Source organism: Lichenostomus cassidix, unplaced genomic scaffold (assembly GCF_008360975.1).
Source record: "Lichenostomus cassidix isolate B80296 unplaced genomic scaffold, HeHo_3.0 HiC_scaffold_40, whole genome shotgun sequence".
Classification (NCBI taxonomy): domain Eukaryota; kingdom Metazoa; phylum Chordata; class Aves; order Passeriformes; family Meliphagidae; genus Lichenostomus; species Lichenostomus cassidix.
This window is the reverse complement of record NW_028147459.1, coordinates 1,915,880-1,928,720: the sequence shown is the minus strand read 5'-3', so window position 1 is coordinate 1,928,720 and position 12,841 is coordinate 1,915,880. Positions and strand designations below refer to the sequence as shown.

General features: G+C 50.6%; 1 protein-coding gene across 1 annotated transcript in view; it reads left to right on the top strand.

Annotated features, from left to right (window-relative positions):
- The first annotated feature begins 971 nt into the window (after positions 1-971).
- LOC146422509 (structural maintenance of chromosomes protein 1A-like) overlaps positions 972-12,841 on the top strand; it is a 34,144-nt gene continuing 22,274 nt past the window's right edge. The window contains exons 1-8 of the mRNA XM_085046202.1: positions 972-1,213; positions 3,487-3,675; positions 4,650-4,762; positions 7,535-7,738; positions 9,160-9,398; positions 9,968-10,226; positions 11,482-11,622; positions 11,916-11,998. Coding sequence (XP_084902328.1) covers positions 1,105-1,213; positions 3,487-3,675; positions 4,650-4,762; positions 7,535-7,738; positions 9,160-9,398; positions 9,968-10,226; positions 11,482-11,622; positions 11,916-11,998 — 1,337 coding nt within the window. The 5' untranslated portion in view covers positions 972-1,104. The remainder of the gene's footprint in view (positions 1,214-3,486; positions 3,676-4,649; positions 4,763-7,534; positions 7,739-9,159; positions 9,399-9,967; positions 10,227-11,481; positions 11,623-11,915; positions 11,999-12,841) is intronic.

Here is a 12,841-nt window from a genome sequence, read left to right as displayed (position 1 = left end):
AAACTCTAAATATATAAATATTATTGTTACACTCACTAAGTGTCACTGAGTTTTCAATTATTTAAACTATAAATGCATAAATATTATTATCACATTCACCAAAAACGATTGAATTTTGAGTTATATGTACTACAAATACATAAAGATTGCTATTAATTTCACTAAATTTCACTGAATTTCGAATTATTTAAACTGTAAATACTCAAAAGGCACTTTGACGTTTACTGAGTTTCACTAAATTTTTAGTTATATAAACCATAATTACGTAAGAAATACTGTTACCTTCACCGAGTTTCGCTGAATTTCAAGTTATTCAATTTATAAATACATAAGTATTGCTGCTACATTTACTAAACTTCAGTGAATTTTGAATTATTTAAAATATAAATACGTAAAGAATTCGATTGCATGCACTAAGTTTCACAGAATTTTGGGACATTTAAACTCTAAACACTGACAGGACGAGTTACGGTAGAACTAAAAAATATATTCAATAAATATTTAGACAATAAACCATTAATAGCGAGTTACTATTTATTGCTATAAGCTAATTACTGTATAATAGAGACATCATTCGAAGTAGAAAACACCTCGAGGAGCCCCAGCAATAAATCTTATCCCAAAGTTTCTAGCCCCGATCACCAAAAACTCGATTTTTACCGAAAATCCCCCAATTTGTATCCCCATTGCGTCCCCCCGTTGCCATGGCGACGGGCGAGCCCATTCCCCTCCTCCCCCCTCCCTCCCTGCACACTTGGTACGCTCCATGCAAATGAGCCCGCTCGCGCCACCAATCCCGCATTCAAACCGCCGGCCAAGGGGGAGGCGGGAAGGCGGGATTACTGGGAAGATTGACAGCAGTATTACCCTATCGAAAGGCGACATTGCAGAGGATCCACCAATGAGATGCGAGAAGGGCGGGGTTTAGTGAAGATTGACAGCGGCGGCAGCCAATCGCGAGGCGCGGCGCTCAGTCCCTCAGCGGCCGCCGCAGCCGCCGCTTTCCCGCCCTCCGGCCGCGGCTTTAGCCCGAGACCCCGAAAACCTCCCCAAAAACCTTCCCAAACCCCCCGGGATCCTCCCGGGGATCCTCCCGGGACCACCATGGGCTTCCTGAAGCTCATCGAGATCGAGAACTTCAAATCGTACAAGGGCCGTCAGATCATCGGGCCTTTCCGCCGCTTCACCGCCATCATCGGCCCTAATGGCTCCGGTGGGTTCCGAGGGGGTTCTGAGGATTCTGAGGGGATCTGTGGGGATTCTGAGGGGACTCAGTGATGGTCTGAGGGGTTTGAGGGGATCCGAGGGATTCTGAGGGGTTCTGAGGGGATTATGAGGGTTCTGAGGGATTATGAGTTCACTCTGAGGGGTTCTGGGGATTCTGAGGGGATTCTGGAGTTTCTGAGGGTTCTGAGAGACTCTGAGGGGATTCTGATGGTTCTGAGGGGATTCAGGGGGTTCTGAGGGGGTTTTGAGGAGTTATGAGTTGACTCTGAGGGTTTTGAGGGATTCTGAGGGGGTTCTGTCATGATCTGGGGGGTTCTGAGGGGATTTTGAGGATTCTGAGGGGTTCTGAGAGGTTTTGAGATGTTCTGAGGGTTCTGAGGGGTTATGAGTTGACTCTGAGGGGTTCTGTAATGATCTGAGGGGATTCTGAGCGTTCTGAGGGACTCTGAGGGGATTTTGAGGGTTCTGACGTGTTCTGAGAGGACTCAGTGATGGTCTGAGGGGTAACCCTGAATTTTTTACACCTCCCCGCTTTTTCCTCCCCTCACTCCCGGAGCAATCTCCAGTTCTCCTTCCCTTTCTATTTTTGGGGCTTTTTTAAGCATTGACGTCTCCATTCAGCTTTTCTCCATTCTATATAATTCTCACTCTCCCCTTCACCACTTCCGGGGGTTCTCCCTGCATTTCCTCCCTGCTTTTTCCCTCTTTTTTTGGGGTTCCTTCTTAATTTCCCTGGGTTTCCCCAAGCCCCCCGTTCCCTGATTTCCCCCTAAATTCCTCACTCCCTGCTTTCCTCCAAATCCCCTCACTGTTCCCACCTCTCCCATTCCCTGGAGAAAATTCCCTCATTTTCTTCTCATTCCCCAGTTTTTATTCTTTCATTCCCCCTCATTGCTTAATTCCCTGGGTTTTCCCAAGCCCCTCATTCCCTGTTTTCTCCTCAAATCCCTCACTCTTCCCACCTCTCCCGTTCCCTAATTCTCCCTAAATCCCTCATTCCCTGCTTTCCCCCAAACCCCTCATTCTTTCTAATCCCCCCAAATTCCCTCACTCTTCTCACCTCTCCCATTCTCTAATTTCCCCCTAAATCCCCCTAATTCCCTGCTTTCCCTCAAACCCCTCATTCTCTCTAATCCCCATTCCCTGTTTTCTCCCCAAATCCCTCACTCTTCCCACCTCTCATATTCCCTGGAGAAAATTTCCTCATTTCCCCCTTAATCCCCAGTTTTTATTCCCTCATTCTCCCTCATTCCTTAATTCCCTGGGTTTCCCCAAGCCCTTCATTCCCTGTTTTCTCCCCAAATCCCCTCACTCTTCCCACCTCTCCCATTCCCTGGAGCTCAAATTCCCTGATTTCTCCTTCATTCCCCAGTTTTCATTCCCTCATTCCCTGCTCCACTCAGACCCCTCATCCTCTCTAATCCCCCCAAATCGCCAAAAATCCCCCCAAATCTCCTCACTCTTCCCACCTCTCCCATTCCCTATTTCCCCCTAAATCCCCCTAATTCCCTGCTTTCCCTCAAACCCCTCATCATCTCTAATCTCCCAAATCCTCTCACTCTTCCCACCTCTCCCATTCTCTAATTTCCTCCTAAATTCCTCATTATCTGCTCCCCTCAGTCCCCTCATTTTCTCCAATCTCCCCAAATCCCCTCACTCTTCCCACCTCTCCCATTCACTGAGGAAAATTCCCTGATTTCCCCCTCATTCCCTATTCTTCATTCCCTCATTCCCTCATTCCCCCTCATTCCTTAATTCCCTGGGTTTCCCCAAGCCCCCCATTCCCTGATTTCTCCCCAAATCCCCTCACTCTTCCCACCTCTCCCATTCCCTAATTTCCCCCTAAATTCCTCATTCCCTGCTCCCCTCAGTCCCCTCATTTTCTCCAATCCCCCCAAATCCCTTCACTCTTCCCACCTCTCCCATTCCCTAATTTCCCCCTAAATCCCCTAATTCCCTGCTTTCCCTCAAACCCCATCCTCTCTAATCCCCCAAATCCATCTCTCCCATTCCCTATTTCCCCCTAAATCCCTCATTCCCTGCTTTCTCTCAAACCCCTTATTCTCTTCAATCCTCCCAAATCCCCAAAAATCCCCCAAAAATCCCCCAAAATCCCCCAAATCCCCCCAAATCCTCCCAAAAATCCCCCCAAATCCCCCCAAAAATCCTCCCAAAAATCCCCCCAATCCCCAAAAATCCCCCCAAAAATCCCCCCAAATCCCCCAAATCCCCTCACCTCCCATTCCCCTCTCCCCTCAGGCAAATCCAACCTGATGGACGCCATCAGCTTCGTGCTGGGAGAGAAAACGAGCAACTTGCGGGTGAAAACCCTGCGGGATTTGATCCACGGAGCTCCCGTGGGGAAACCTGCGGCCAACAGGGCTTTTGTCAGCATGGTGTATTCCGAGGAGGGAGCTGAGGACAGAACCTTCGCCCGGGTCATCGTTGGTGAGCATGGGGACACGGGTTTGGGGCGGTTTGGGGACAGTTTGGAGGGGTTTGGGGACAGTTTGGGGGGATTTGGGGACATCTTGGGGTGGTTTGGGGATAGTTAGAGGCGGTTTGGGGATGTTTTGGGGCAGTTTGGGGACATTTTGGGGTGGTTTGGGGACAGTTTGGAGTGGTTTTGGGGTGGTTTGGGGTCAGTTTGGGGATATTTGGGGTGATTTGGGGACATTTTGGGTGGTTTGGGGAGAGTTTGGGGACATTTGGGGAGGTTTGGGGACAGTTTGGGGACATTTGGGGTGATTTTGGGGCAGTTTGGGGTTAGTTAGGGGGTGGTTTGGGGACATTTTGGGGTGGTTTGAGGACATTTTGGGGTGATTTGGGGTCAGTTAGGGGTTGTTTGGGGTGTTTTGGGGACAGTTTGGGGACATTTGGGGCGGTTTGGGGACATTTGAGGCGGTTTGGGGTTGGTTGGGCTGGTTTGGGGACATTTGGGGTGGTTTGGGGACATTGGGTTAGTTAGGGTGGTTTGGGACAGTTTGGGGTTAGGGGTGGTTTGGGGTCTGTTAGGGGTGGTTTGGGGGGCTTGGGGACATTTTGGGGACAGTTTGGGGGCATTTGGGGTGGTTTGGGGGACAGATTAGGGCTGTTTGGGGTTAGTTTGGGGTGGTTTGGGGACATTTGGGGACATTTTGGGGTGGTTTGGGGATGTTTTGGGGACAGTTCGGGGTGGTTTGGGGACATTTGGGGACATTTTGGGGTGGTTTGGGGAGGGAGATGTGGATAAAGTGAGATTTACGGGGTTTGTTTTATGGGGTTTGCAGGGCACAGTTCAGGGAGTTTAGGGTTTTGGGGACACATTTTGGGGGATTTAGGGTTTTGGGGACACATTTTGAGGGGATTTAGGGTTTCTGGGACACATTTTGGGGGATTTAGAGTTTTTGGGATCCCCTGCCACCCCAAAATTCCCACCCCAGGCAGCTCCTCGGAGTACAAAATCAACAACCGCGTGGTGCAGCTCAGCGAGTACAGCGAGGAGCTGGAAAAGTTGGGAATTCTCATCAAGGCTCGCAATTTCCTCGTCTTCCAGGTGGGCAGGGAGCAAGGGAAGGGGGGATTTAGGGCTTTTGGGGGTTTTGGAGAGGATTTGGGGTCAGGTTGGGGAGATTTAGGGATTTTGGAGCAGTTTGGGGAGGTTTGGAGAGGGTTTGGGGTGGTTTTGAGGCAGTTTAGGGAGGTTTAGGGGAGGTATAGAGAGGGTTTGGGGGTCCTTTTGTAGGTTCAGGGGGGTTTTGGGACAGTTTGGGGAGGTTTGGAGAGGATTTGGGGTCAGTTTAGGGATGGTCAGGGGGGTTTTGGTGCAGTTTGGGGAAGTTTAGAAAGGGTTTGGAGAGCCTTGTGTAGGTTCAGGGTGGTTTGGGGCAGTTTGGGGACGTTTTGGGGAAGTTTAGGGGGATTTTGGGGCAGTTTGGGGAGGTTTAGGGGAGGTTTGGAGAGGGTTTGGAGGTTCTTTTGTAGGTTTAGGGTGGTTTTGGGGCAGTTTGGGGAGGTTGAGAGAGAGTTTGGGGTGGTTTTGGGGCAGTTTGGGGAAGTTTAGAAAGGGTTTGGAGGACCTTTTGTAGGTTCAGGAGGGGTTTGGGGAGGTTTTGGGGGGTTTGGAGAGGATTTGGGGTCAGGTTGGGGAGATTTAGGGGATTTTGGGGCAGTTTGGGGAGGTTTAGAGAGGGCTTGGGGTGGTTTTGAGGCAGTTTAGGGAGGTTTAGGAGAGGTTTGGGGGAAGTTTGGGGAGGTTTAGAGAGGGTTTGGGGGTCCTTTTGTAGGTTATGGGGGTTTTGGGGCAATTTGGGGAGGTGTAGGGAGGTTTGGAGAGGATTTGGGGTCAGTTTGGGGAGATTTAGGGGATTTTGGGGCAGTTTGGGGAGGTTTAGAGAGGGCTTGGGGTGGTTTTGAGGCAGTTTAGGGCGGTTTAGGGGAGGTTTAGAGAGGTTTGGGGAGGTTTAGAGAGGGTTTGGGGGTCCTTTTGTAGGTTCAGGGGGGTTTTGGGGCAATTTGGGGAGGATTGGGGAGGTTTGGAGACGATTTGGGGTCAGTTTAGGGATGGTCAGGGGGGGTTTGGGGCAGTTTGGGGAGGTTGAGAGAGAGTTTGGCGTGGTTTTGAGGCAGTGTAGGGAGATTTAGGGGAGGTTTAGAGAGGTTTGGGGAGGTTTAGAGAGGGTTTGGGGTCAGTTTAGGGAGGGTCAGGGGGGTTTTGGGGCAGTTTGGGGAAGTTTAGAAAGGGTTTGGAGAGCCTTGTGTAGGTTCAGGGTGGTTTGGGGCAGTTTGGGGATGTTTTGGGGAGGTTTGGAGAGGGTTTGGAGGTTCTTTTGTAGGTTTAGGGTGGTTTTGGGGCAGTTTGGGGAAGTTTAGAAAGGGTTGGGGGGCCTTTTGTAGGTTTAGGGGGGTTTGGGGAGGTTTAGGGGGAGGTTTAGGGGATGTTGAGAGTGGTTTTGGGGCAGTTTGGGGAGGTTTGGAGAGGTTTTGGGAGGCCTTGTTTAGGATTTGGGGTAGTTTAGGGAGGTTTAGGGGAGGTTTTTCAGATTTGGGAAATTTCCTTCCTTCCCCACAGAGATCTCCCATTACCTATAGGGATTTGGGGTCTCCCAATCCCCCTTTTCCATGGAATCCTTGGCCAGGAAGAACCCCAAAAGAGCACACGGCTCTGTTTGAGGAGATCAGATGGGGATTTTGGGATTTAGGATTTTTTTCACAGGGTTTTTTGGTTTTTCCATGGGGTTTTTGGGATCTCCCACATGTATTTAAGGATTTCCCACATGGATTTAGGGATTTCCCACAGGGATTTAGGATCTCTAACAGGGATTTAGGGTTTTCCCACATGGATTTGGGATCTCTAACAGGGATTTTAGGATTTCTAACTCCCATTTCCCAGGGAGCAGTGGAATCCATCGCCGTGAAGAACCCCAAGGAGCGCACAGCTCTGTTTGAGGAGATCAGATGGGGATTTCGGGATTTCCCACAGGGTTTTTGGGATCTCCCACATGGATTTAAGGATCTCTCACATGGATTTTGGGTTTTCCCACGTGGATTTAGGGTTTTTCCTTGTGAATTTAGGATTTTTCACTGCCATTTTGCAGGGAGCAGTGGAGTCCATCGCCATGAAGAACCCCAAGGAGCGCAAAGCTCTGTTTGAGGAGATCCGATGGGGATTTAGGGATTTCCCACAGGGATTTTGGGATCTCTCACATGGATTTAAGGATTTCCCACACGGATTTAGGTTTTTTTCACATGAATTTAGGATTTTTCACTGCCATTTTGCAGGGAGCAGGGGAATCCATCGCCATGAAGAACCCCGAGGAGCGCACAGCTCTGTTTGAGGAGATCCGATGGGGATTTAGGGATTCAGGAATTCAGGGGTTTCCCACAGGGTTTTTGGGATTCCCCACAAGAATTTAAGGATCTCTCACATGGATTTAGGGTTTTCCCACGTGGATTTAGGGTTTTTCACTCCCATTTCGCAGGGAGCAGTGGAATCCATCGCCATGAAGAACCCCAAGGAGCGCACAGCTCTGTTTGAGGAGATCAGATGGGGATTTAGGGTTTTCCCACATGGATTTGGGATCTCTAACAGGGATTTTAATATTTCTAACTCCCATTTTGCAGGGAGCAGTGGAGTCCATCGCCATGAAGAACCCCAAGGAGCGCACAGCTCTGTTTGAGGAGATCAGATGGGGATTTCGGGATTTCCCACAGGGTTTTTGGGATCTCTCACATGGATTTAAGGATCTCTCACATGGATTTTGGGTTTTCCCACGTGGATTTAGGGTTTTTCCTTGTGAATTTAGGATTTTTCACTCCCATTTCGCAGGGAGCAGTGGAGTCCATCGCCATGAAGAACCCCAAGGAGCGCACAGCTCTGTTTGAGGAGATCAGCCGCTCGGGAGAATTGGCTCCAGAATACGACAAACGCAAGAAGGAGATGGTGAAGGCTGAGGAGGACACTCAGTTCAATTATCACCGCAAGAAAAACATCGCAGCCGAACGAAAGGAGGCCAAGCAGGAGAAGGAGGAGGTTGGGAATGCTGGGAATTTTGGGAAAATGGGGTTTTTGACTCGGATTTGGGGTTATATTGGGAGTGTGGTGGTGGTGGGGGGGGAGTGGTGGGTGTAGGATGAGTAAAAATTGGGATTAAAAGTGATTTTAAAGGAAGGATGGGAAGGGAAGGAGGGAAAGGAATGAGGAGATTGTTGTGTTCCTGCAAATCCCTCGGGAATCTGTGTGAATCCCATGGGAATCTCAGTGTGAATCCCATGAGAATGTCCCCCAAATCCCACAGGAATCTCCCCCAAATCCCACAGGAATCTCCCCCAAATCCCACAGGAATCTCCCCCAAATCCCATGGAAATCTTCCCCAAATCCCTCAGAAATCTCCCTCAAATCCCTCAAGAGTCTCCCTGTAGATCCCATGGAAATCTCCCTGCAGATTTCTCAGGAATCTCCCTGCAAATCCCACAGAAATCTCCCCCAAATCCCATGAAAATCTTCCACAAATCCCTCAGGAATTTCCCTACAGATTTCTTGGAAATCCCTGTAGATCCCACAGAAATCTCCCTGCAAATTCTATGGAAATCTCAGTGGGAATCCCACAGAAACCTCAATGTGAATTCCTCAGGAATCTTCCTGCCAATCCTGTGGAAATCTCCCTGCAGATTTCTTGGGAATTTCCTTGCAAATCCCTCAGAAATCTCCTTCAAATCCGTCACGAATCTCCCTGCAGATTTCTTGGGAATTTCCCTGAAATCTCTCAGGAATCTCCCTGCAAATCCCATGGAAATCTCCCTTCAGATTCCTCGGGAATTTCACTGCAGATTTCTTAGGATTTTCCCTGCAGATCCCTCAGGAATCTCCCTGCAGATCCCTCAGAAATCTCACTGTGAATTCCTCAGAAATCTCCCTGCAAATCCCTTGGAAATTTCCCTGCGGATTTCTCAGGAATTCCCCTGCAGATTTCTCTGGAATTTCCCTGCTGATCCCTCAGGAATTTCCCTGCAGATTTCTTGGGAATTTCCATGCAAATCCCTCAGAAATCTCCCTGCAAATCCCATGGAAATCTTAGTGTGGATCCTCTGGGAATCTCCCCGCAAATCCCACAGAAATCTCAGTGTGAATTCCTCAGGAATCTCCCTGCAAATCCCCCAAAAAGCTCCCCAAATCCCCCAAAAAGCTCCCCAAATCCCCCAAAAAGCTCCCCAAATCCCCCAAAAAGCTCCCCAAATCCCCAAAACTCTCCCCAAATCCCCAAAACTCTCCCCAAATCCCCAAAAACCTCCCCAAATCCCCAAAAACCTCCCAAATCCCCCAAAAACCTCCCCAAATCCCCAAAAACCTCCCCAAATCCCAAAACTCTCCCCAAATCCCCCAAAAACCTCCCCAAATCCCCCCAAAACCTCCCCAAATCCCACCCCAAATTCCCAAACCACTCCTCCCCTCAGGCTGACCGCTACCAGCGCCTCAAGGACGAGGTGGTTCGAGCTCAGGTGCAGCTGCAGCTCTTCAAACTCTTCCACAACGAAGCCGAAATCGAGAAACTCAACAAGGAGTTGGGGCTGAAAAACCGCGAGATCGACAAGGACAAGAAGAGGATGGACAGGGTGGAGGACGAGCTGAAGGACAGGAAAAAGGAGCTGGGCAAGATGATGAGGGAGCAGCAGCAGATTGAGAAGGAGATTAAGTGAGGCTGGTTTGGGAAATGTTGGGATTTTGGGGGGTTTTGGGGTGGTTTGGATTCTGGGTCTGGACTTCAGCCAGGAATTTTGGGGTTTTCCAGGGGTTTCAGCCAGGAATTTTGGGGTTTTCCAGGGGTTTCATCCAGGAATTTTGGGGTTTTCCAGGGGTTTCATCCAGGAATTTTGGGGTTTTCCAGGGGCTTCATCCAGGAATTTTTGGGTTTTCCGGAGGTTTCAGCTAGGAATTTTGGGGTTTTCCACAGGGAGAACTTGGAGCTGAACCAGAGTTCCAGGAGAGGCTTTATCCAGGGGTTTTCCAGGGTCTTCATCCAGGAATTTTGGGGGTTTTCCAGGGTCTTCAACCAGGAATTTTCCAGGGGTTTCATCCAGGAATTTTGGGTTTTCCATGGGCAGAACTGAGAGCTGAAGCAGAATAACTTCATCCAGGAATTTTGGGGTTTCCCAGGGTTTTCACCCAGGAATTTTGGGGTTTCCCAGGATTTTCACCCAGGAATTTTGGGGTTTTGCAGGGTTTTACAGGATTTTCACTCAGGAATTTTGGGGTTCCCCACAGGGAAAAGGACTCGGAGCTGAACCAGAAGCGCCCGCAGTACATCAAGGCCAAGGAGAACACTTCCCACAAAATCAAGAAGCTGGAAGCAGCACGGAAATCGCTGCAGAACGCCCAGAAGCAGTACAAGAAACGCAAGGCAGACATGGATGAGCTGGAGAAGGAAATGCTCTCCGTGGAGAAATCCCGGCAGGAGTTCGAGGAGCGCATGGAGGAGGAGAGTCAGAGCCAGGGGAGGGATCTGACCCTGGAGGAGAACCAGGTGTGGGGTGATGCTGGGGGGTTTGGGGTGATGCTGGGGGGTTTGGGGAGGGATGGACCTGTCCGTGGAGCTCCATCCCTGCTCATCCCATGGGATTTTGGGAGCTCTGAGCTGCTCGTGGAGCTCCATCCATTTTTATCCTGCTCATGGAGCTCATCCCTGCTGATCCCACGGAATTTTGGGAGCTGTGAGCTGCCTGTAGAGCTCCATCCATTTTTATCCTGCTCCTGGAGCTCCTTCCATTCTTATCCTGCTCGTGGAGCTCCACCCATTCTTCTCCTGCCTGTGGAGCTCCATCCCTGCTGATCCCATGGAGCTCCATCTGTGCTGATCCCACAGAATTTTGGGAGCTCTGAGCTGCCTGCGGAGCTCCATCCATTTTTATCTTGCTCATGGAGCTCCATCCCTGCTGATCCCGTGGGATTTGGGGAGCCCTGAGCTACCCATGGAGCTCCATCCATTCTTATCCTGCCTATGGAGCTCCATCCAGGTTGATACCGTAGAGCTCCAGCTGTGCTGATCCTGCGGAGCTCCATTCAGCCTAATCCCGTGGGATTTGGGGAGGGCTGAGCTGCCTGTGGAGCTCCATCTGTGCTGATCCTGTGGAGCTCCATCTGTGCTGATCCCATGGAGCTCCATCCATTCTTATCCTGCTCATGGAGCTCTGTCCATTCTTATCCTGCCTGTGGAGCTCCATCCCTGCTGATCCCGTGGAGTTCCATCTGAACTGATCCTGTGGGATTTGGGGAGCTCTGAGCTGCTTGTGGAGCTCCATTGAGGCTGATCCCATGGAGCTCCATTGAAGCTGATCCCATGGAGCTCCATCCATTCTTATCCTGTTCATGGAGCTCCATTGAGGCTGATCCCATGGAGCTCCATTGAGGCTGATCCCATGGAGCTCCATCCACTCTTATCCTGCCCATGGAGCTCCATCCATTCTTATCCTGCCCATGGAGCTCCATCCATTCTTATCCCGCTCATGGAGCTCCAGCCATTCTGATCCCATGGGATTTTTAGGAGCCCTGAGCTGCCCGTGGAGCTCCGTACATTCTTATCCTGCCTGTGGAGCTCCATCCCTGCTAATCCCATGGAGCTCCATCTGAACTGATCCTGTGGGATTTGGGGAGCTCTGAGCTGCCTCTGGAGCTCCATTGAGGCTGATCCCGTGGAGCTCCATTGAGGCTGTTCCCGTGGAGCTCCATCCCTGCTGACCCCACAGGATTTTGGGATCGCTGACCCCGAATTCCGGCCGTAGGTCAAGAAGTACCACCGGCTGAAGGAGGAGGCCAGCAAGCGAGCAGCCACGCTAGCCCAGGAGCTCGAGAAGTTCAACCGAGACCAGAAAGCTGACCAGGACCGGCTGGACCTGGAGGAGAGGAAGAAGGTGGAGACCGAGGTGAGAGCCCTGGGTGTCCCCATATTCCCTGAGAGCCCTGGGTGTCCCCAAACCCCCCTGGGTGTCCCAAACCCCCCTGAGAGCCCTGGGTGTCCCCAAAACCCCCCTGGGTGTCCCCAACCCCCCTGAGACCCCTGGGTGTCCCCAAACCCCCCCTGGGTGTCCCCAAACCCCCCCTGGGTGTCCCCAAAACCACCTGGGTGTCCCCAAAACCCCTGAGACCCCCTGGGTGTCCCCAAAACCCCCTGACACCCCCAGGACTTCCCTGACCCTCTCTGTCCCTCTGTCCCCAGGCCAAGATCAAGCAGAAGCTTCGGGAGATCGAGGAGAACCAGAAGAGAATCGAGAAGCTCGAGGAGTACATTGCCACCAGCAAGTGGGTCTTTTGTCCCCAAATCCCATTTTTCCCCCCCAAATCCCATTTTTCCCCCCCAAATCTCTTTTTTTTCTTGTTCTTTTCCCCCCAAATCCTATCTTTTCCTCTTTTTCCCTTCCCCCAAATTCCATTTCTTACCCCCAGACAACACCTGGAGGAGCAGAAACAGCTGGAGGATCTGTGATTGACCCCAAATCCCATTTTTTTCCCTTTTTTCCCCCTTTTTTTCCCCATTTTTCCCCCCAAATCCCATTTTTCCCCCCAAATCCCATTTTTTCCCATTTTTCCCCATTTTTCCCTGCAGACAATCCGTGGAGGATCTGTGATTGACCCCAAAATCATATTTTTTCCCTGTTTGTTCCCCCAGACAGGCCCTGGAGGAGCAGAAACGCCTGGAGGGAGAGCTGTGATTGACCCTGTGTTGGTTTGAAAACAAACTAGTGGTAGATCTCAAGTCAAGATTGAAATTAAAAATAAGTGAAATAATGCAAGGAAAAGCACTGACAAAGTCAGATACAACCTAACACCCTGTTAGGGTGGTAGTAGCAGTCCAACTGAAGTAGTCCAGTTGAAGCGGTGATCCTGTGAAGGTCTAGTCTCCAGCTGAAGATCTAGTAGTAGCTCTGGTCCTCTGGGAACCCAGTAGACAGGGCTAGCTCAGGCAGTTCTAAGGCTAGGTTATATTCAGGTGGGAACACCTGGCTCTTCTTTCCTCGGCAGAGCATTTCACAATGGGATGAGATAAGTCTATGAGTTACACGGTGGGTCTCTGATGGCTCATTGCCTGTCATGCGGGGTGGGTCGTTAGCAGCTGGTAACAGCTAACGGATGGCCCATTGTCTG